The 25,708-nt window shown below is 40.3% G+C and overlaps 1 protein-coding gene across 3 annotated transcripts in view; it reads left to right on the top strand.

The window, feature by feature from the left end:
• kiaa1549la (KIAA1549-like a) overlaps window positions 1–25,708 on the top strand; it is a 99,915-nt gene that overhangs the window by 22,431 nt on the left and 51,776 nt on the right. For all 3 annotated transcript variants that reach the window (XM_037108246.1, XM_037108247.1, XM_037108248.1), the window contains 4 exons: window positions 15,292–16,026; window positions 17,081–17,887; window positions 18,595–18,710; window positions 23,510–23,732. In XM_037108246.1, coding sequence (XP_036964141.1) covers window positions 15,292–16,026; window positions 17,081–17,887; window positions 18,595–18,710; window positions 23,510–23,732 — 1,881 coding nt within the window. The remainder of the gene's footprint in view (window positions 1–15,291; window positions 16,027–17,080; window positions 17,888–18,594; window positions 18,711–23,509; window positions 23,733–25,708) is intronic.

The raw sequence follows: 25,708 nt of genomic DNA, 5'->3' as shown, positions 1-25,708 counted from the left end.
TATTTTCCACCCAATACTGAAGATGGACTTTAATATGTTAACAGCTATTTACAAGGCCAAGTGGTGTTTATTTAAACAATCATTAGAACCAATACATAAAACATAAATGTGCATAATTGAAGCTGACATCACGTGTTGCTCTGGTGAAAGGAGGTGAAACCCTTCATCCTGAACCTTCATCAGGTTTAATGTTCTGCTGCTCTGCAGTCACCGATCTGCAGTGCTTCATCAACTTGCATAATTTGAGCTGAAAGGACAACAGAAGTGTATAGCATAGAGGCTAAATACAGTCTTATGTTATTTTTAATTCATTTAGCTTTCCGTTTCTGGATGAGACTCTAATGCATATGATCCACAGTCTCCACATGTTGTGCAGAATGACGAGTTTAGGGAGTGGATTAGAACATATTAGATAACAGAGAGAATCAATTGACCTTTGCTGCTCCCATTATCTACAGCACAGTGAGCAGCAGTATTTCCATGATGAAGAGAGGCTGTATGGTATTGTAAATGACGAGGGCTTTTTAGCAGCGAAAAGAGAAAATGAAATTCAAAATGGATGTGCCTCACATAGTAAATAAATAATGGAATGATAAAAGTGAAAGCTTATGATGCAGAAGAACCTTCAGCTCTTTGTGCCTCTGTGTCTTTGTGCGCCTGCGGGTTGACACATGCATGATTTGATCTCCGTGGAAAACAAAATAAATTGTTTCTGTTATCACCGGATGACCTTTGTTTTCTCGATCTCTTGTTGTATCCGAAATATCCAATCCTGCAGTATGATGGTCTTCATGCAACAGCAAAACAGGTTTAGTCTTACATGCCATTTGTGAGTGATTTTCCCATAGTGTAAATGTTTACACATGAAATTCAGAAGTAGTGTCAGTCTTGGTCATTGTGGTCGGGTATAGACTTGCTAAAACAGACATAAGATGTGTTTGATTTATGAATTGTTCATTATTAAATTAATTTTAGATATCTTAAAATCAACTAAAATGAAAAAAAAAACTAAAATGAACTTTATATCTAAAATGAATAATGTATCACCCTCTTCATGGTTTGCAAGTTTAATGAGAGGTTTTTATGTGCAGACATTCATCATTCCTAAAGGATAAATCCCAGTGACTTTTGGTGATCCTTCTCTAGCTCCACCATCGGTTTATATTTGTGATGTTGAGTAAAGTGTCTTAACCACTCGCAAATGGATCACCATTGGTACCCATTGATTGGGTACACAAATTCTTGCCCGCTTGCAATGAAGACTAATGGTTGTTATCTATTAACTTCTCATCTGGTGCCACCATCAGGTCACATTTTCAGTTCATTCAATGTTATTTTATGTGACAAAATACTTGCAAATTATTAACATTCCCATCAGCCTTAGTGGTACTTGGTAACACCACCAATTTTACACGTTAAAGTGTGTTTACAGGTCTTGCAGAGTTGGGGAGTACTACTGGATTTGTGACAGCAGTAGTATGATGCCATTTTGTCGCTTCAGTGGAAGCATGGAAGCAGATAAATTGCCTCCAGTGATGTCACTCAGTGGCTAAGTTGCATTGAGAGTTATGTAGTCAAGTTTTAAGAAAGGAAGAAGTGTCCATAATGAGTCCTACAGTGTTGAATGAGTGCCCTGTTTGACCAGAGCAGCTGCTTATTAAACTGTATTTTATCAAATTACATGCAGCTTCCTCTTGAGCCACAAAAGGATTGAAAGTACTTTTGTTTCTCACATTCAGTAAACCTCCCCAAGACCTATAATGTGTAAATCATTACAGGTTCCTAACTTTATAGCATATCATTTTGAGGATGTTAGCATAATAATGTAAGCATTTGCTGAAGCAGTGAAGTTTAGTCTGACAGAGCTGCTGGCTTGGCTTTAAAATGTTACACTGAAGGCCTATTTGGCAGACTTTGAAAATACCATGGCGGTGAGGAAATGTCTCTCACTCACTACTCATGGTGTCATTGCACTGATCACATGCAGTGATTGCTCAGCAAGCCACACCTGGTCATGGACAGGTGGCATTTATTACATTGAAATGAATGAATAATAAGTTTAACAACAAGCAAGAGAATTTGATGAATCTAATGACTCATGGAAAGAACATTTGTTTTTGAAAGGACTGAAAAACAACAGGTGTAGTGACAGTGGTGGAGTAAGGTGAAAAAGACTTGTCTCAGATAAACTTTTCTTTTAAGTCTTTTCTGGCCTCCTGCAGTGTATATGCAGATCTGTGTCCACGGTAACAGTGCCATAGTCTCCCTGCCATGCCAAGATTTGAATAAGCAAATTGTTTTTGCTTCCTCTAAATGCTTTCAACACCATCCAGCCCCTCCCGCTGAGCGAATGTTAAGGCCCCTATGGTGTCCAGGACTATAGACGATCACGCTGGCAGGCAGTGGTTCATGAGCCTCCACAGCTCGTGTGTAAATGCCATGAGTGCCAGAGATGTCTCTAAAATCCAATGAATAGCAATAAGCATGAATGCTTGATTTTTTTAATTTTTTTTTTATTTTGTTTTTATCTGTGTTGTTTGATATTTTGGGTTTGTTGAATTTTTGGAGTCTTTTAAGATGCAATAATGGAAAAGATAGACAAAAACTGTATGATAAATATGAAACTACATTTCCACAGTCATTGCCAAGACTGCTCAGTCTGTAGAAAAGAATAAATACAGAATTCCTGCAAGCTTTTATCAGCCACTGTCACAAAACTGTAGATCTTGGCTCTGGAGTTTTGCTTTTTCCAAGTTGAGGAATGAGCTATAAAGCTCAAATGTCAAGCGCCAGAACAAGTGAGCAAATGGACTTTGAATGGGGATTGTTTTATTGCCGTTTATTGCCGTTTCCAAGGTCAAGGATGAACACATTATTAAAAAGTGATTGACAGGATTGTGGCATGTGTGAGGTTTGTTGCTGTTTCCTGAAATGCATGTTGACAATGTGAATAGCGTTTTTTACATGCTTGCCTGTGTACCTGGAAGATTAGAACTCTCTTAGGGATGAATGTGGCTAAATGCAGAATATTTCCCTTGAAAACTTTCAATTTAAAACATATCTAAGCCCAAAAAAACACTCCGGAGACGAGTGTTTTAGTCAGTGATCTACCTTTGTTGCAATCCTCAAATACTGCTCCAGCTGTTCATGTCCCCAAGTACATTGTGCGTATGCATTGGATGCACACATGTAAGCTTCAAAGGAGGCAGGCATGTCTGGCTTATGTCCGGTAATAATCATGTGAATGCGTAGTTAAAGCTAGTGTATCAGTGCTCTTTATTAAGGGTTTGCGGGGGGAAAATAATAGACAGTAATTCAATTGAAGCAAATGAGAGCAAAAGAGTTTTCTGAACAGCATTGGTTGTTGCCGCAAGGTACAATAATTCACAAGCCGATGCTAAATAAAACATCGTGTGGCTACAAATAAAAGGTTTCATCAAGTCGTGTGTAAACTGGTTAGCCTTAGCTAACATTAGCCACAATAAGCTTCTGGTCATGGTCAAGTAAAACACTTATGTGTGTGTTGAACTGAGCTGGAATGTGTTTAATTCTTTATTATTGTTCTCACCTGTAAGAGGAACATCAATTTATTTCTCTTTCAAAAGTTACATTGTCTTAGTCTTAGTTTTTTGGCTCAATACAATTGTCAGCTTATATGTAACAAGAAAGGTCACATTTAATGTCTTCATGATCACACACTTGAATATAGTAAAGCAGACTGTCTAGTGTGTATTGTCGATTAGATGTTTCCATCTGTGGTGTTATGAGTGCTGTTGAACCTGTGTATCAGATATCAACAGTGAGACACAAAATGACTGAAAAGCTGCCAACGAACTGGGAAGGAATATGGATAACCAGCTCCGACAGTAAATATCCTCCCTACAGTCAGTGACATGCTGGCTGTTCAGCATCGAGCAGAGTTTCAGGTGGTCACTTCCCTCCCACAGCAGCTACAACACTGGGCAGATGGGAGGTTGTTGAGCACAGCTCCAGCATTAGCTTCAGCCAGCTGGAGTGTGTTGAGAAGTGTTTAGGGATGGATGCAGAATCTGTCGCCTCCTGCATCACAGCCCCAGCTCAGTCTGAGCTGGTCTCTACACTGCTAAAGCTAATCTCTAACCCTGCTGGAGATCAGAGATGTTGCTTTCAAATATGTTAGTGTCAAGCTTCCACATTTAATTTGATTTGTTTTGTTGGAAGTTGTTGTTGGTGGCTGTCCATCAGAAGCCATCTTGATCTGCTGAGATTTGCCTTGTTACTTTTGCCACACGCCTTGCCCTCTCTGCATTATATCTCTCTGGTCTCCTGAAAGGTTTTAACGTCATCCAAGCTGTTTTGAGAAGTATTTGAGACTTAAAGCACAATTAAAAAATACTTTAACCAGTGTGTTTGTGACAGATGGAAACACAGAGGAATAAGTGGAGATGGAGTGGTGTTTTGTGTACATGACTGCTTAAAATTGTATATGGAGAGAGAGTGTGTGATAGTCCAGAGATAGAGTGTGTGTGCCCAGTGTAATTATATTTTTGCTGACAAAAATGTGAGTGTTTGTGTGTGGCTGACTGTTCCTGTGCTGGATTCTTCTTCTACGCCTCAGAATAAATGTCTGCCGGCTTGTACAACTTTATATGTGTGTTTGTGTTGGGTGTGCATATGTCAATTAAGGTCTGTGTGCTTGTGTGTGTGTGTGTGTGTGTGTGTGTGTGTGTGTGTGTGTGTGTACGTGCACATCAGAGCAGCCCAGGATGTCTCCCCAGTTTTGTTTATGCTAGACTGGCTGACCTACCAAGTGCCCCAGAGCTGTCACATGACCATGTCAGCCAGTCACATGGGACCCTGCGACAGAGCAGCGCAGATGAGGCGCCATGCTGCCTTCTGCCTTCTGCCTGCCTGTGTGTGCTTGTCTTAATTATTGCATGACTGGATACTGTTATATTTCTTACGTGTGTTTGTGTGTGTGTGTATGTGTATTTGTGTGTCTGTGAAACCATGTGCCTTCTACACTCACTGAACTTCTCAGGTCAGGCTCTGTTGGTTCAAGTGTGTGTAGACGGTGTGGTTTTATGAAATCATCCAACTGAATCCTAAAGATAAACTTCCTCCTAGAAATCCAGGTTGTTCACAGCTACCCGGCTTCATTTTTGTGTACTGGTGCGGATCGTTTCTCATCAACCACAGGGTTGGGAATATGTTAATACAAAATCTAATTTAAAAATTGAAGGGTACAACGGTCTGCCATAATTTGCTATTACTGACCATAAAATGACATATCCTGTTGTGTGGAGTGGTGCAGCAGACTTTAGACCGATCTTGACTCAGTCTGAGAAGGTTGTTGTTACTCACAATTATACAAAAAATCTCTCATTTGTTGTGCATACCTAAAAACATACAACTGATAATTTCTTATAGTGATTTATGTGTGTGTGTTTGTGTGTAATTAAAAAGATTAAGCTCATCATGCACACTCAAAATGTTCTTCTCTGGTAATTAATGCAGACTTTATTGCCACCTACTTGCAAGATGTGTTTGCGATGCATTTGAGCACTTGGAATACATTTTGGATTCCCCTTTGTACAGATAGTATCTCAAAAAGATTTGTGGAGAGATGTTCTGTTTTTTTTAAATGAAGGAGAAAATTGCTATAGTTTAGAAATGTATCTGAATATGTGTGGACAGTGACAATGTGCTAGCACCTTCACCGGAAACTGAAATCAATTTTATAATTAGCTTTTAAAGTGAGACAGTGAACACCTTCCTCCTCCTTTAAAAATGGAAAATTGAATTCAGTTCAATAGCGATTAAACACTGCACTACACAGTACACTACAGGATTTTGCTGATCTTGTTTGAGCAGGAGCTTATGGTGAATTGTTTTGGAATTTGTTCTTGCCAAATTTGGCAAGACATTGCTATGTATTTGAGATTATTGGGTTGACCTCTACTTGTTCTACCGCCACACTGTGGTTTATCATTTCAGAAATGAGCATTTTTTAATCACAAAAGTGAAAGAAGTAAATGCACTGCTCCTCTCAAAGGCACGGTTCCCTCTACTGGAGCCCCGAGGCATTACCAACAGATCGCTGCACAATGGATCAACCTGGATTTCAGTTATTACCAACAGATTACTACATAATCGATCCACCTGGATTTGAATTACTCTGTGACAAGTTATTCCTTCTGTCACATAACAGCCCGTTACATGTGCGTTAATTTGATTTGACATAAATAATTCCCCAGGTCCAAAGTTATATCTTTGAAATAGTTGGTCTGACAAAATAAGTGTGATCTGTGGTAATCACTGTTGAAAGAGGTGTTTACTGCAGGAAATGAATGTGACATCAGCCAGATGGAGACTGTTAATTAATCTATGACCTCTATTAGCCCTCAATAAAAGCATGAACAGCAACAAGTGCTCAGCACATATTAGGCTGTTGTTCCCTCTGAGTTGCCTGTCAGATTCAGCCTCCTACACAGCTGATTATCACTGGACATTTCTCCTGCAATGAGCCAAGCACTGGTAATCAAAACATGACACCATGACGGCTGGTTCCCCCAGCTAGGCAACTAGCACACTGAGAAACTACAGGTTTCTTAACAATATCAGTCAGACAGCAGGGAGACATGTTAAAGCTTCCCCAGGAAACAGGCAGAAACAGGCAGCAGCCTAAAAAAATGCCAGACACTGCCAGATGCCAAATAAGAAGCAAAGCAGTCTGCCAGGCAGTTAGATACCAACCAGGCAATAACAGATATCCCAATGGACTGCCGTGTATTAGTTTGCTTGCTGTTAGGCACTGGGCAGTTTCCAGCAGCCTACAAGGAGGTATTCTTATTACACTGCTGCCAACTTCCTGACATTTCAGGAAAGCAGTGAAATAATAATCTGCCACTAGCTGTTTGACACCTGTTATTTTGACCTCCAACAGTGCTGTTCTCCATTAAAGGTGCAATGTTGATGATGATGTATATGATCTTACACAATGATGATGTCTAAACATTAAAAAATAAACTAACATTATCAACAGCATGTAAAGAAATAACAGGGTTGACCATATGACCATATGGCTACTGAAACTAGTATGCTAACCTGCTAGCCTGGCCTGTCCTGTCTCATTATACCGCTGTGTATCTTGAGAGAAGTCCAATAGCCCCCTTGTGGTTTCAGCTGGGTATGCTAGTTTGCCACTTGGTCTAATTAGTAAACGAAATAATCTCAATATAAATGAAATGACAAGAAAGGATGTATTTTGTTTAGTCAAGAATCAGCCTGAAAGCTCACAGGAGAAATATCATGAAATCTAATCTAACTAATAATGTTTAAACATTTCTCAGGGGTAAATAAGATAAAATAAAACATATGTGGAAGAGTAGTGTGTGATGGCTTGCTGTGCAGAGAATAGAGGGCTGGGTATTTTGATGTAGGTCACCCAGTAGGCAGGCAAAGCTACTGAGCCCACATCAAACAGACGGCCATACAGCCTGAAGTCTAAATATAATCTCCAGTTAACTCTTATCAGTATAGTTTACATCACCACGGATCCTGTCTGATGATATAAGTCCTCTATAGCTACAATACTGCATTTTTGTCTGTTTTCTTTCTGTAGTGTTCAGTATTCAGCAGCCAACTAATCCTCGTAATTCCCCAGTCGTAATAATTTTATTACGACTGGGGAATTATGATTAATAAGCAATTTATGGGTCAATTTATCATTTGTGTTTGAAATGTTGCCACAGTCTGTTAAGCCCTCGCATGTGTTTTCATCCTGCCATTAAAAATGATGTGTAATGCTGCCTCTTATCATAAGCTGTGTGAATACAGGGCACTGAAGCGACTACAGGTTGGTCTGATCGATTTTCTGATAAATGCAGAGGGAGATTGTAATCTTATAGTTTATTCTGACTGGAAGCCAAAATGATTATCTCTAGTTTATTATATTATTTATAACAGGCATTCATTTTGTGCTCTGCTTGCTTGCAAAGACAAAAAGTTGTTGCGTGAAATTGATATTGTGTTTGTTCTGATAATATCAAGGCACCTTGTCGTTACAGCTGTATTTCGAGGTGATACATGACAGACAGGACGGACGTCACTCTGTTTCTTTCTTTATCTATGGTAATGGTTACCCTGGTGACAGCATCCCTGTGGTTGCTGTAGAGACCCAGCAGCAGAAGCAGCCCTGCTGTCAAGCTGAACGAGGCTGTTGATTTACTGTTACTGCAAATAGGTTCAGGCTCTGCACCGACTCTTTTCATCTAATGATCGGCAGGGCATTTTGATGGCATTTTTCTTGTTATGATGTAATAGGTTGACATCTTTTATTGAAAGCAACTTGTGACGGTTCGTGTTTTTAACAGCCTGACTCAAAAGCAGCCAATCAGACTGGGAAAAGGTTTAAAGGAATTTTTAGAAAAACTCAGTGAAAGGGCAGGCAATAATTAGTAAGCTGAGTTGAATGGAGGCTCTGTAGATTCACTGGGGGAGGAGAGGAGGCGCTGGTGGCTAGGCTCAGAAAGATCCAGGGTGAGTCGAGGCTGGTGGAGGAGGTAACATACGGCTGGGAGGCTGGCGGCTTGAGGCTGCTGCTCGGGGTTAACGCCAACACTAGGGAGGCTGAGGAGAAACAAAAGTTAGCTCGGTCACAAAATGAAGCTCAAAATAACTCATCTACCACAATGAGTAGTCGAAAACAATCTGGCAGTGAGTGAGGAGTAGCCCAGGGTTAAGCAGGAGATAATGATGAGATGCGCTGCAGGTATGTGAGGCAGGAACTCAAGACCTCCAGGGGAAACCACATCCAGCCTTAGAATGACCTCTGAAACACACAGAGGAAAACAAACACCAAGAAAAAAACCTCACAGAGCACCTCCAAATTATGACATGACATGGTAATGCATCGAGGTATAAACTGTGAATCTGAGATCATTAGCACATTATACAACTTTTTTTTCTCACTCTATGATTTGGAAGACATTGGGCTATCAAAGCTTTGCTGTGCTGAAAGTGTCCTGAAGTGGAAACTGAACATGTTTTGTTCAAAATCTCTCAGCTTTTTAATTTGTTCAGAATGCATGTCTGAAACCATAGAGATGAAAAAGGAGCAATGATTACTCACATTTTCTGTCCTCCTAGCAATATCCAGCAGATACAAACTGCATGACAAAGAGCTTGACACAGCAATTATTTTATGTCAGGGCCAGAATTGACCCAAGCACCCAGAATGTTCAACTTAAACAGCTGTGAAAAATGACATTTCAGCTTGACATTTTGTGACTTTTGTGCTTTCCCATCCCCATCCCAGTCCAGATACCACACACACACACACACACACACACACACACACACACACACACACACACACACACACACACACACACACACACACACAAAGAAATGTATTCAGCCTTATGTTAAGTATGAGTAGCCTGTTGAAGGGAGAGACAAAAATCTGTAATGCTGCAGGATTAAATTATTCAATCTTTTTTAAACTAGTATGCATTTCAAACCAAAAAAAAAAGAAGAAATGACCCAGACCTTGATGGAGTACAGTTGAGCTTCTAATGTAACTGTACATGTTTGGACAGCTACAAAAGTGTGGACAGCAACAAACATGGGTTGACAGTACATAACTTGAAGAACTGTAGGCCTGATGGTTCAGCTAGAAATTGCTAACAGAAGCTGATTGTAATTGTCAGGTACAGCAGTGTAGTTGTAGTGTTACTCCTGGAATGTAAACAACTGGGCATCAAACTGAGATCATCATCATTAGCTACGTGTTGTGACAGTGGATCTTCACAGAGAGGATAGTCCACATAAAATGAAATAATTGGCACCATACAGTGTTTGACTTACATTTGCATTCCACTGAGGTCAATTTGACACCATATTACATCAGTTATTAATATTAAGTCAGCTGCCAAGTCAATGCAAAGCAGCTCCTATCTGATATCCCAAGAGAAATAACATCAAGTCTGGTTCAGAACAATTGGAAATAATTAGTATGTCTTTTACAAGGTTTTGTTTAAAGCAGAGGTTAAGTCGCGCTCATAACAACTTAATGTATAAACGTTTCAGGTTTATGTTTTACTACTGAATAGATTAGACTGGTAGACTGTACCGACAACTTTCTCTCATTAAATTTGAAGAAATTAGGAGAATGTTACAGAAATATACTATTTAAATCTTTAAATTGATATTTAAATCAAAATATCTTTCAAAAATATTTGTGAGATAAATGAAATTCTTCCCTTTTAGTTTTTCTATATTACGTATCTGAGCTACAGATGTTTCCCCCTGCTCTTCCTCCTGTGTTTTCAAAAGCCCCCACTATAGGGCCTAGATTATTTCAGATGAGCCAAATACTAATTCAGACTTCCACGATCTTGAAGTTGGACCTGATCAAAGACTTGTTCAAGAGTGTACACCTGTACTGTTCCTGCTGGAGGACAGTAGTTGTTTCTGCATGAACATGTCAGGTGACACTGTACAGGTATCTATAGAATCTGTATGTGTGTGTGCCCTTTTCAAATGCTGAAACAGAATCAGAAATACTTTATTGATCTCTGGAGGGGAAACTGGGTACATTATTGAAGCTCATGATGAAACTTACTCAGACAACTTGTTTAACCTAAAAATATACTTTCCTTTTATATTCACTGTTCAGTCGTCATGATATTCTGTTGCATTCAGTCCACACAATGGGTGGCTGTTGTTGTCAGGCAGTTTTTCTCACACTCTGACAATTCTTTTGAGCATTACTGAGAAAAGATGGCACACTTCCCCTTAACTCCTCTCACTATCAACTACTCAGAGAATTAAAAATGATCTGGTCCCTTTAATTTGTTGGCAAATACCTAAAAATGGCTGAGTAAAGAACAGAGTGAACATGACAAAACATCTGTTCATTTTTTTTTATTGACATTACATTGATTCTCCTTCCATTGTCATCCATTGATCTGGTTACCTGGCCATCCATCCATTTGACAATCCATCTAAATTGTTCTCTGCTCTCGCCTCCACACAGACAGATGGATGCCCTGAATAGTTTCAGGAAATGGTACATGTCCATCCTGTTGGATGGCCTCCCTCTGTTGGACAAGGCCCACTGGCTTAGGACCATCATTACTCCCACTGAGTCTCGTACTACATTGAATATATCTGTGCTTTGACTGGTTACCAGCACTCCCACTTCAACCACAAAGGCTTGAGTGAAAATCAATCAGTCATTTAAACACACTGGCACTGAAAAAAAAGAGTCCTATTTTCACATCCACATACAAATAACTCTTCTCATCACACGTGGTTGGGACGTATGCCGGCTATTTTTTGAACTCAACTCAAAACCCACAACTATTGAAGTTGAAGACTTTTATGTAATGATATATACATATATATATAAATATATATAAACATATATAAAAATATATTTGTCTATCTTCTTGTTAAGAAATATTGTAAATGAGTCAAATGACTGTAAGACTAAGTTATTATTAATTATTTGTAGAGCTGGGCTCACTCAGAGATATTAACTGACTTTGCCGTTAGGGTTAGGGTTAGGGTTTAGGGTTAGGGTTAGGGCAGATTTTAAGCTAAACTTAACTAACACTAGTCTAGACTTGGACATGTTTGAAACACAACTCCAGTAGAATGTATGTGTGAGTGTAAGCGGAGATGGTGAAGGCATTGTTTTTGTGCTGAGCTTTCAGCACATTGTGTTCTTTTGTTTCATGACTTTCAAAGGCTGCGCGATTTTCTGCCAGCGGCTGTTACTAACACCACTATATTTCTTGGACTAATGAGGTGAATCTACATTGTCTTCATTATTGTGGTCCATGAGACTCTGCACTGCAGCCCAGTTATATAAATTAGACTAGACAGTCTGGTTAGGTTTTGTGGATAAATTGTGCCAAGAACACCTCCAAGATAGAGATTAAGATGTATTATTTTTCATCTGTCCTGTTTAATTATAACTATAATGAAAACTTGCCACCAGTTGGTTTGTTGGCAGATTCAGCTGACCAGACTCCCCCTCCCCTCTCATTTTTCCCTCTGAGCTTCATAGAGCTGAGAACCAGCTGGCTCAGTACCATTCGCCCACTTCCTAACCACCTGTCCTGCTCACAACATGGATCATCTCTGCTTGGCCCTCAGCTCCAAGTGAACTGCACTGTGGAGGGCAAAGCCATAGTCATAGACTGAAGGCATCTACCATTATGCTATTGCTGGCACCTAGGAACAGCCAATCTAAATGGTCAGAAAGCTTGTAGTGACCTGGCAAGGCTTTACAGGGTTGTGTTGGCATCTACAGAGACTCAGTGGTGACACATAGCCAACTGGCTATGCACTATGGTCAATAAATAACATGACACTAGTCTAAAGCCTTGTAAATGGCCAGTAATGCTTTGTACACCATTTCCATGTGATGATTCTCATAATCTGCTGTAAGCTGAACGTTCTCACACAAAAATAGGCAAATAAATGCCCTGTGTGTTTTGTCCAAATAGATAAAGCAGGTCAGTCCTGCTCTGATCCACATTTATCCATCTTTAATCCACACTTTCTGTTCTACCAACCATCCACCATCTATCCTGTCCATATTTGTTCTCAGTGGAGGTTCATCTATCCTAGCGTTTTGACAGAGGTCTGATGGTAGAGTCACATATGTTGCTCTCAGCCAGAGCAGGTGGCTAGCTGTTAGAGGAGAAAACGCTCAAAACACTGCTAACAGTTATGCATATGGTACAATCCTTCTCTCCATTGCACCATCAATCAATCCATTCATTAATTTGCTGTCTATCCATTCATCCTTCCATCACTCCCATCAAACATATGGATTACTAATGACTTCTCAAAAACATATGTTCTGTTATCAACCAATTTCTTTTGTAGTAATGGTATGATATGATATTCTTACAGTTAGGGCATGGATTGAAAAGTGCTGGAACAATTTTTAAGAAGAAGATCAACACACTAAACTTGTACATTTAAGATTTGAAGATAAGACATATGAATAAATGTGTACCAAAATCAGAGTAGGTAAGACCTTTTATATAATTGCTCAAAAGAACAATTAGGCCTTGGCTCTATGGAAACCAATACTGTGACCTAAAAGAAAAGTACAATTTCTTTCAGCCAGGACAGTAGAAATGAGCTCAACTTTGACATAATAATGATGCATTCTATTTAAAGGCACCTTTCAAAACACTCAAGGACACCGCACATAACAACAGTACATCAAAAAACAGGAAACATTGTTGTGCAATTATGAAAAAATGAATAAATAAATAAATAAATAAGAAGATGAAATTACAACAATTTAGCTGTCTCACAGTGATCTACCAATTGCCTATTTGAACATTTGGCAGCCACAGAACAACATGAGCATTTATACATTTGGAGTCATGTTTGGTGCTGGGCAGTAGTGAACAATTAGCTGATCAGAACTTTCTTGTTGAAAACAAATTCCTGAAATGAGTGGTCTCTGTGGGCCATCAAAACAAAACTGTCAGCTAAAAGATCCTAAAATGCCTTCCATAGCTGAGGGGAATCACAGTATTGATAATTCTCTGTATTTTCACATTACACATGACAATGCATCATTCAAATATCCATTTATGTAGCTTGAGTGAATGGTTGGTGAATGAATACTACAGCTTCTCAAGATCCAAGCCAATTTCCAGTGTCATGTTTGCCCATTTCTGATTACAATTGTCTAAAGTGGCTGAAAGAGCACTTCTGACACAAACCTAGATGGTGGGGAATGTGAAACATAAACTGTCAATAAATTAATTACCTTTTTTATTGACATATATGATATATGACATCCTGTAACAAGGGGCAGATTGCTCAGTGGTGGTAGTTAATAGCAGGATGGTTGAAATACTTTATAGCGGGTATCTAGAGGATATCCAGCAGCTGAGCCTCGAGTTGGTTCTATAAATCCTCTCGTGCTCACAACCACTGTCTTTTAATTAACCAATCCTCCACAGAGACAAAGTGAGCGTGGGAAGTGTGCGACACACATGCACGATGAACACAGTTGCAGGATGAAATGAGTGTGTGCTTTAACAAAAAAACCCAAAAAATAACCAACTCTGCCTTGGACTCACTTCCCTCTTATGAGATTTTACATCACGTACAGGATAAACTCAACATCAGCATGGAGTAACGCCAAAGCCAAACCTAAACCTAAACCTAAACCTAAACCTAAACCTTTCTACTTCAGAACAAATGAGTAGATGGAACAAACTGTGCCCACCCAGCGAGGCAGCCAGAGAGCCAGTCAGACGGTCAGCCTTGTTATTTCTCATCATTCAGTCCCACTAAAGCAAGGTGCCTTTGAGACTGAATGTATTAGGCAGGATGATCGCCTAAGTCTGCCAAACCTTCAGGCTTTGTTTAGCTACAGATAAGATGAAGACAGTTCACAGAATGGAGACAAAGGCAGAGGCTAAATGCTTTGACTGGATGATATCTTTGCTACTCCATTTCCAGAATCTGAGTCATAATGTGTCAGATTTAAAAAAATATGAAACTACATCACAGTCCTGTCATTACATACAAATAACTCACACAGAACTTTGCGTGAGACCATATTTCTGTGTCATCAGCACTGGTCTGAGTTATTAGCTGAGCTGGAGCCTGAGTGATTGTGTATGTTCTAGGAATAATAAATCCACAGGTCAGCATGGCAAACCCAACAGATCAGATTAGTATCTGTGAAATTACAGCTCTGATTAGGGTGTATGTGAGTGTGTGTGTCCTAATTTATGCTGTCTGGAACATCTAAATTAATTCCCTATGCTTTATCCTCTAAAAACACAAGTGACCTACTTTAGACATTATTACTATTGTACCACAATGCCTTCGGATACATGTGTGAGACAGAGGGGAGAAAGAATAAGAATATGTATATGTGTGTGTATCTGCCCGAGAGTAGAAGTGAAGTGTGTATGCTCTCTTTCTCAATGTGTGTGAGTGCAAGCAGGGCAGTTTTAAATTGCCCGGCAGCTGGACAGTTGTTGTGGCATTATGAGGACTAATGATTCGAGAAATCCAGCTCTGCATGCGTGCGTGTGTGTGTTTGTGTGCGTGTGGGTAACTGAATGTGTTTGTGTGTATGGAGGCTCATATTCGATGAATTGCACAGAGAAAAGAAACTGATGTCATTTTCCAGCCTTTGGAGTGGATGACTCAAAGACTGTTCACTTTGTTTATACTGCCCAGAACTCCATATTATTAAACGCTATTCATGCTTTCCTTTCTCCATTTCCCTCTCCCTTGTGTTTTCCACAGCTGATGGAGGTCACCAGGAGTCAATGAGACGGGCTGTCTTTCCTCCAGACCCCGCAGTGCCCTCCCACCTCTCTGCTACCCATGAGATTAGGGACAAAGATGCAATGGCTGGGACTGATGTCGATCTTGGAAATGGACGCAGAGCTTGGCCTGAGGGTAAAGTGTTTGCTGGGGCCGGAGCAGCAGTTTGGACTGAAACAGAGGCCGAAGTTCGTGCTGGGGCAGGTGGCAAAGTCTTTGCGGAGACTGAGATTATGAGGGGAACCGGCGCCTGGGCAGAAGTCGGGGCTGAATGGAGACCGGGGTCCACAGAGGGAGGTGACCTGCCAAGCATGCCCAGGGAGCCGGCTGCCTGGCTGGGGCAGCAGACGCGTCGAGTGGGCCAAAGAGAGACGGCAGCGTTTTTATCAGTCCCCACCATGCTGGCAGAGACAGTGGAGCTGCAGGCACCAGTGTTACGAAAACCTTTAGGGCTGCTGTCTAAAGCTGCTTGGACCAAAGGCTCCTCTTCATCATCATCCAAGACCTCCTCCTCTTCCACCTCCTCGTCCACAACAAAAGCATCTTCTTTGCCATCCTCCTCCTCCTCCTCCTCCTCTTCCTCTCCCTCTTCCTCCTCTATTTCCTCCTCCTCTTCCGCTAGTAACAGAGAGAGTCAGACAGCAGCATCAAGCAACGTCTCTCTGGTTGATGTCAACAGCAACTCCTCCAATAGCAACATCAGCTCCACTTTGGGTATGGCTCAGGGCTATTTTGTCATTTAAAGATATTTCAACTTTTGCCTTTTACAGTGTAATTGATCATTCACAAACCCCTCCCCTGAACAGCAATTGGCCAATCATGGCTTAGCATCCATAACCAGTCCAAATGATGTTCATGGGGCCCTGAGTAATATTCATAACTATTTTTTCATTAGTTTCTAACAACCTGAAACTAAGAACAGAAAGCCTGACAGGTGTAACAACTGTAGGTAAAGAGGTGGGACATATCAAATGGTCAGTTCTTTTCAGTACTTCAGCACTTCAGTACTTTGTGTTGTTAATTATGTTTAATTTAATTATCCCACCACCAGCATCATCATTTTGTCATCACCTTTGCCATCTTGCCATCATCATTATATCATCATCATCTTTGTCATCATCGTCATCATCATCATCTTTGTCATCATCATCATCATCATCAACAACATCCCCTTTGTTTTCATCATCACCACCATGTCCTGTCCCATACCACTTCCTTCATATCTCCCGTCACTTCCTTTCATCCCAGTGAATAACAATGACATCATCAATAAGGTATTTCTTTCACATATATTCTAATTGCCGAGACAAGAATGAACAGCTAATTTACCGTTCTTAGTATCTCCTATCATATTTATTCATATCACAGTCACAATACAACACGTCCTCATGCAGTGGAATGAGGAGAGTATAAGCAGGAAACTGAATCGCTCTCAGTCTGAAAGGATTGATTGCCTCAGTCTTGTTCACTCCAGCCTCCTTTACACCTCTCATTGACATGCACCTGATTTTTCATTGTGTTGTCTTGAGATGATTTAGATGGATTAAATGAACCCCTGACATTGAAATGCTCCTCTGATTTGCACATTGGAAAACTGTACATTTAGATAACAATGGTGCCCTGTGCTTTACAGGCAAAACCGTCTTTAGAGGATAAATTCATTGTTAGTTTTTGTCTTTTCAATGGAGTAGTTGACAAACTTCAGAATGCCAATAGACATCCTTTAATATCATGATCTCCAAATGTTTTTCTCCTTTTCTCCCTGCAGATGATTCAGTGAGCAGCTTGCCAGCGTGGGATCTCCCCACTGTCCCCGAGTCGCTCCTGTCCACAGTGGGTGACCACGATGTCACACTTCCTGCCAATGTCACCAGCCCTTTCTCCACCCACCAGTGGAACACCACTGTGCCCGTGCACACAAGAAACACCTCACGGCACACGACCACATCAGCCACCACTCTATCACCCACCACCACCTCAACTTTATCATTATCCAGCACAGCAAGAGCACAAACGCCATCAGCAGCCCCCACAGTCTCTTACACCACGAGCCAGGACACTGTGACCAATGACAGCCTTCAGCTGACCACAGTAACCACGACGACGCCCTCAACGACCACTCTTACTGTGACTGCTACTGAAATGATAACCCAGGCGATGACCACTAGGAGCGACATAACAGCACCAACGAACACCACTGCTGCTACAACCGCGCAGCAAACAACGAGCCTCAAACCAACCACAGCAGCTACAACTCAGCCTACAACCACCACAACAACCACACCTCCCACGACCACCACCACTACTACTGTTGCCCCAACCACCAGCACCACCACTACTCCATCCCCCACTACTACAACTACTACACCTGCAACAACTACTACTACCACTACTGCTGCCACCACCACAACTACTACTACTACAACCACAACAACAAAGTTACCTTCCACCACTGTGTTCATCCCCGTCCAAACCACGCCACCTCCAACAACGACCACAGAACCTCCATCCAGTACCAGTGCAGAGGAAGGTCCTCTACCATGCAATGTGACAGAAAAGTATTGGGTCAGAACAGGTATGAGACTGAAACTCCATCACTACGATTGATAAAATAATTATGCATTTCTTTGACATTTAGACATACGTGGGAGATAAAAAACAGAGATTGAAAAGAGTAACAAAAATGGCTAAAGGGATTATCCCAAACAACACTTGCTGTTCCTTAGTTCCTGTAAGTCCCTTATCAAATTACCTACAACATATTGCACATTATTTACAGGCAGGCTTACTCAGTCTTCTGGAAAAATTATTACAAAGAAATGATGAATACTCATGAAATGGCATTTCAGAAGCGCAGGCACAATGTACCTATTATATGTCCACAATATAATTACATGCTCACAAATTAATTAAAACTTGCACAAAACAGGGCAGATTTTCCTCAAGCATGAACACTTAGATTAACAGAAAGTAACCTTTGATTACATTTACCAGAATGTTCAGGCCTTTTACTGGAGTTGGCTGAAGCTTTGCAAAGTGGACAAGGAGACAATTAGTCAGAGGCCAAAGTCCAAGCTCCTGTGTCCTTTAGTGTCCTTGGGCAAGATATATGAATGCCCACCATCTCCACAGTGCTTGGGATGGATCAATAAAGTAAAGCTTAATATTATTATTTGAGACAACAAGTCTGGTTTGGTGGAAGTGGCAACTGTCACAAATTTTTAACAAGCTTAATAAGAACACTGTACTTTACTAATTTAGAATTGTATTTTTCCTTCACAGTCCTGTCTATTGAGATGCGTAGGAACCGTCTGGACCTGATTCTGAAACAGAACCTCTCTAAAGGACTGAGTCACGCCCTGCAGAGAGCTCTGAATGACTCCACAGCCTCAGCACAGGTCAGTGCCGCTAACCTGTGGTTCGGCAACCACAGGTTAGCGGCTTGTTAGCACAAGCTCACTAGCTCATAACCACAGGTCAACAGCCAGTAACCACAGGTCAGTGACAAGTACAAGTAAACATCTACAGATACAGGGGGAATACTAGTAAATTTACTTTTCCAGTCTACTGACAGCTGAAAGCGCTACAACACTGGTCACATTCACCCATTGACACACATACATATGATGGCAGAGGCTGCCATACAGAGTGTTCAATATCTTGCTCACTGATACTTTGACACGCAAATTAGGGGAATTGAACCAGCATCCTTCTCATAACTGGACAAGCCACTCTATCTTCAGAGCAACCAACATCAGTGGCAGGTATATATAGGTCAAGGTTAAGAGTAAATGAAGCCTAGTAAACCTAAATCAGGGACTAGTAAACTGAAGTCTGTACTACCAAGCAAGTCAACACACCCAGCCTTCTTCTCTTAGCTGGCTTACCTAATCCTAACAGCCGTAATTACACCAAGTGATCATGCTAAGGTGGTTATCAGCTCAGTTAAACATAGAGTCCTGTCTGTCTGAATGTTTAAATAGACTTACAGTCTAATTGCCTTTATACAAGTTATTCTAAAAACCTAACCTTCTCTGGAGGAGGTGAGATGTGCAGCAAAAGTTGCCTTAGCAATTTACCCTGGTAAGATGTGAACCACTGTCATAGCTCTGATAACAAAGAGTTAACCTTGAAGTTACTTTGCTGTGCACAAACCCTGCTTTGTAGTACGGTCTCAGTTGTAAGTGGAATGTAAATAAAGGTCGCTGGCTAGTAAACAGATGTCGTGGCTAAAAAAAAATATGGGTCAGTGGCATGTTAATAAAGGTCACAGCCAGTGGTTTGTAAATAGGGTTGCACAAGATGATTTTGTTCTAAGTATAAAGTTGTCACACCAGAAGAACATTTGCAGATGTAAAATGGTTTTCAGAGCTTTTGAATATGATATACCACTTTTACCTTTGCATTCAATATACTCATCTCAAACAGGTCTCTAAACTTTTGGGGTAAATAATATGACCACAAATGTCTTTCTGCTTCATTACACTGAGTAAAAGTGCTTTTCTCTGTAATGCAAATAAAAGAATCAGAACTTTACATTTTAATTATACCACAATGTTCGCTCTTCATACCTTCAGGTATCCTGTGTTTGAGTGTGTCATCATTTGACAGCATTCATTACATTATTCATCATTTTCCCATGCTGCTCATTCACCTCACAAGGACTGACAAACTGAGAGAGGTGACTAATGCAGACTGCGTTTGATTGTGAATAGAAATAACCTGTTGAATAGTCTGGCAGTCTTTTCTCAGAGAGGTTAGACACATGCATGCACGCACGCATTCTCTCTCTCACTCAAAAACATTGCGAATGGAAAGAAGTCCAGAATAAATTCTTTAGCTTGGATCATAGCAGTGCAGTTGAAATGTTTTTGTCTCTGTTTTGTTTGTACAACCACTCTTATGTTCCTTTTCATCTGAGCTATTTGTATTTCTTCTTTGTCTTCTCTGTTTCTCTTCTTCCTCTGAAATGTTCACCCTCGTCCTTCGTGTTTCTCAATATTTACATTTCTCATATTGCTTCCTTCACCATTCCTCCTATTCGATTGCTCCCTCGGTTCGAGTCGATTGATTTTCTGCCAGCCTGTCTGTCTCTCCTTTCTGTGGGTCTGCGTGTTGTGCCTGCCTGCCTTCCTGTCTGTCCACCTGCCTCCCTTCATCTCACTGTCTGTCTGTCTTCTGTCTTCATCTGCCTGCTTTTTTCTATTTTTATCCAGTTGTTTGTGAGCCTGCACAGAGAGTGACTAAGAGTCTCTAAGCTCCAGTCCACTTTCATCTACCCCCTGCCACACACGCACACATACACACACATGCACTCTTCTGTTGCCAGCCTCTCCATCAGATAACATAGGCTATTATTTGGTGATCTGGATCAGTCTATCGAGATACAGCAGCAACACCAACAAGGTATAAAACAGGCAGAGCTTAAAAAGCCATGATATATAGGCAGTGTTTTGAGGCATTGTTAGCGGGCAAATATCGTATTTATCAGAGACAGGGGTAGTCAAACAGCATGAAATTAGCATGCAGCAGTATTTAATGTTTTGCATCATTGAACAACGTGGCTAACCATAATTACTTGCAAAATCTGACAGTTTTACAGCTTGAAAAAGTTGGCAGGGAGAAAGTAGTGACAGCAGGGGGCAAGGACAGGGTCTGGTTAGCTTCATTAGGTACAACACTGGTTTTTAAGTATGTAAAACAAAGTGAAATAAAAACCTTGCAGCTTTTGCAGTGGTATGAAACAATAGTAAATATACAACATACGTATGTGTGTTTTCTTAATATGAAGTATCCATATTGTATATAAACAGTGGATATATGCTTGTTAACACAGTATAGTTATATACATATAATCAAATCTTAATTAGAGGTGGCTGTAGCTCAGTGGGGTTAATTGAGCTGCATGTCGAAGTGTCCTTGAGCAAGATACTGAACCCCAGATTGCTCCTGATATGCCGTTGCCATCAGTGAGGGCCCTGGGATGAGCTGGCGACCTGACCAGGGTGTACCCTGCCTGCGCCTAGAGACAGCTGGGATTGGCTCCAGCAATAACCCCTGCAACCCCTTGAAAAAGGGATAAAGTGGTTATAGATGATGACATATCTTCATTAGCCTTAAAAACAATAAGTTCTCTACATCAAAACTCTTCTAAGCTAATACAGTACAATTCAGAATTCAAACTTTAAACTTTGCACACTTAATCACTTATTAAATGTTTAATACACACACTACTATCAAGAATAAGCTATGATAAGGATAACCTGAAATTTGTTATTTGTATGAATAATTCCAACATTGATCAACTATAATTGTCCATCCACCCACTGATGCTTTCTCTTTCTGTAACTATTAATGAATGTCAGGAGTGTGAAGTTAGGAAATTGCCTAATCATATGACAAAGTTGTTGTTTTCTGCTGAGTGTAACTGTGTACTTATATACTTAACGTTTATATATTCTTAACAAATATTTAGAATGGGGTCTGTTACTGGAGGCAGATGTACTCTGGAAAACTTTGCGGAGTAAAACCTGGGAGCTGAAAAAAACTGAAGCATGTTAAAAGGCCTTTTCTGGGGATGACTCAGCTAAGTTATTCAGACAACTCAGCAAGGCAGCTTTATGCACTGATAAATGCACAGTGCTATAGTAACATCTGTAATGTATGCTGTGTTTATACTGATTAATGCTTATATAATATTAACTATGGATGACTTGTCAGAACTATGTGATTAGACATTATAGTAAATACACTACGTTATGTTTTAAATTGTGGATAATTACTGTGCATTGCATGCACAAGCTGATACATTATGATACATATTCTTAGTGGAAGTCTGTAATTTATATTGGAACAGTCTCAAACAAATATTGAAAAACAATGTATTTGTTTGTATAATTGTTGTATATGGTATATAGACATACTTGCTTACTATTTATCAGTCTGAAAAAGAAACAATAAGGTACACAGGCTTTTAGATAAATGAATAATTCTAAGATATTTCTATTTTGGCTTATTATAGTGCTGTAACAGATTCATTAACTATTTATACATACACAGATGCCTAAAACACTCCCAGGCATGTTTATAAATGTTTAAGGTGATAAAAAGATGTACAATTACAAATGATGGATATAACTATTTTAGCTATGATTGGTACAACTATTTTAGAAGGACATAAAATCCCAAGTCCCTTCTACAAATAACACAGCACCCAAAGCATGGAAAGCAAAGAGTTAAAATTCCTTGCACATTGCATTTAAATTGAAAATGAAATGAAATTAAAAGTTTTCCTTTTGTTTTCTGATTAAATCCTAAACCCGAATGTGAGCCACCAGAATAGAAGAATGATGCTGATTATAATTAAAAAGGAAAGGGCTGCTTGATAAACTGGGGCTGAATCGTCAGTGCTTGCTACAGGAATTGAGCAAAGTAAAGATCGCAGGTAGGTCTCGTTTGAAAAACAGGCTGAGTTTTGTTGAATTCTTGTTGATTCAAAGATGAGAGGAGAGGAGGCATAAGGAGGGGAGGGCAGAGGAGAGGAGAAGAGAGGTAATGAGATACAGTTTCATTTGGAGGGATGTGTTTTTTTTTTTATTGAAAGACTAGCTCGGGGCAGCCAGCTTACAAAGGAGAGAGGAGGAAAGGAGGGATGAGGACAGAGGAAAGAGCCATAGTAACAACAGCCACAGCTGCTCAGTCTGGTTGAAGGTGGAGGGTAGAGGAAGGTGGGCGGCATATAGTTCTAGAAATATGAGCCTTGACTCACCACCAATTGTTGTCTGTTTGTGTTTTTTCCAGGACACAGTTAGTCAGATTTATGACTGTTGAAGGCTTCTACTAAAATATTCCCCCGGGGCAGATTTAGCTTAGAAAAAACTGGGATCATAAATATTCTTAGTCGGGTGCATTTGTATTCCAAACCAACATGTGTTAGAAAAATGTGCTTTACACCTTGTCTTTGGTGTTGCTTCTGAGCCCGTTTCAACTGGTACACCTGATTTGTTTACCTGATTCTGTCTGTCTGGTTCTTCTTTGCCGTGTGTGTACTTTGAAATAAAAACACAAATCATGTAGACATACTAGCATCACCATGTTTTTAGAGTCTATCTACACAGTGTCACTTGAAATACAGATGTAAGTGCAGTAAAAACAAGATTGCAACTTGAATGTGTTTCTTCTCTCTTCTCTGTCACAGGTGGAGCGTGATGACTGCAGCCCCAACAATGTGTCGCTGGGTTACTACGTGACCAGCGGCAAAGCTGTCTATGTTTCCTCCTTGGTGGTTGAGGCGCTGAATGTTTACGGTTTTGACAAGCTGCTGTCAGACATCAGGCAGCACACTCCGTTGGTCAAGGCAGTTCTTGTTCCCGTGGCAACCTGGGTGCCCATTCCAAGCATTCACCTGCAGCTGAAAACAGGTGATGAAAGTCAATGAAAAATAAGATAAGATAGATCAACCTTTATGTGAGAGAATCAAGCAAAAATGGTCTGAGAATGTTCATTCTGGAGTTGGGGTGCCAAAGGATAAAGAATAAGCAGAGGTTAGGGATGTGCAGAGAGGAGGAGAGGGGAATGGGAGTAAAGGGGGAGCAGAGAGATAGAAAATGCAGTGAGAGTACAGGGAGGGAGACACAGGGGAAGAGTAGAGCAGAGACAAAATTAGAAAATTCTGATTACATGTCTGTTCTCCTTTACTCTTCTCTGATACCCTAAATCCCATACAAACTCCCATGATTGCAGAGCAAAGGCAAATTGGTCCATTCATTTAGTCAGCCTCTTAAGCCTCTTTGCAAAAACACATTTGAGCTCATGCGCACACACACAACAGAGGCGCGCGCGCACACACACACACACACACACACACACACACGCACAGGCACATCAACATTGAGTCTAGTGTGAACAACGATAGAAAAAAATCTGTGCAATTAACATATTGTCATTTAAACGATACAGGTGCAGATATGAAACCCTTTACATTTCTCAACTAAGAATTTTTTTTTGAACTGTTGGTACACTGTTCAATTCTGTGCTGTTGTTTTTTTAACCAATATTACACAAAATAAAACTTGCCATCGCTTGTGGCACGACAGTGATGTGGTCAGGACAGTCATGAATAAGTGCAACAGTGTTGTAGAAGTGGCATGCCTACCAGTGGACTGCTTTTTAAAACCTTGATCTACATTACCCCTTTATGCAATTTAGCTACTGAGTAACATAGCTTGAGACATTTTATCAAATTCAGCAGCTTCCTCTTGAGCCACAAAAGGCTTTATAATACTACATTTTCGCATATGCAGCAGTGCTCCCTAATACCTGAAAACACACTAATGGTTAAGTTACCCTGACAGTTCAAGTACCAGTGACAGTCTTGTTATTAATTTTATAATTATTCTATAAATGTAACTGTAACAGCTGCGAGATTTAGCCAAACAATAGGTCAACATCTGCAGAGGCCCACTTTGGTAAGTTTCATTTTAATGAGTAAAAAACTCTTCGAGAACATCCCATCCTTTTAATTTTTTTTTTCACAAATCACACCCTGTGTATTGCAATGACTATACTGGTTTTTGCTCCGGCCCTGGCACTTCCAATGTTGCCATGGAAATGGCAAGAGTAATATTTTTAGTGATGACAGAGGTGTGCTGTTGGGCTGATTTGAGCACGCTCTAAATGTTTGGTTGACCAATCAGTTCAGCTTACTGTGTTTTAGATCCATGTAAAGAAAACATGTACATGTAACAGCAAACTGTCAGTTGTTGGTGTTACCGTGGAACATTCTCAAATCCTACACATACATTCTTTAATCACCAAATAGAAATGACTAATATCTCCTCTATGTCTTCTAATTACATATTTTATTGCTTGTAGTGTGATGTTTACTGCAGTAGAGTCATCCCATGTTAATGTGTAGCTGTGTTTGAAGTAGGCACTTGAGGCAAGAACAAAAATCCATTTCTGGCTTGTTCAGCTCATAAACCATAATACACAGTATATGCCAATTTACCATCCAGCACACAATTTGCATAAGATTACCAACTGGGTCAATGCTGTTTGTGCCTGCAATCTGCAGACTATGAGACCAGTGAAAGATGCAGAGTCTTCTTTGCCTTTTTTCAGAGATGTAGCAGGCACTCATAAGCACCACCATGTCTGAATTTAGGTCAGAATATTGTTCCACCTATCGTGTCCCAGTCCTCTTAGAGGTTTTTAAAAAGAACCGAGAAAGACAGAGAGCATGAAGAGAATGGAGGCTGACTGCGGTAAAAGGACTGAAACAACATTAATAAAATCCTCTATAATCTGCTGATGGACTCAATATTGTTTACCCTGTTCATTCCCGGTGCGGCGCTGCGTGACGCTGACAGAAAACTACTATTTTCATTGTTCTCAT

The sequence above is a fragment of the Acanthopagrus latus genome, chromosome 8, assembly GCF_904848185.1.
Source record: "Acanthopagrus latus isolate v.2019 chromosome 8, fAcaLat1.1, whole genome shotgun sequence".
NCBI classification, from domain to species: Eukaryota; Metazoa; Chordata; class Actinopteri; order Spariformes; family Sparidae; genus Acanthopagrus; species Acanthopagrus latus.
The sequence above is the reverse complement of the archived record's forward strand: the minus strand, read 5'-3'. Positions and strand labels throughout refer to the sequence as shown.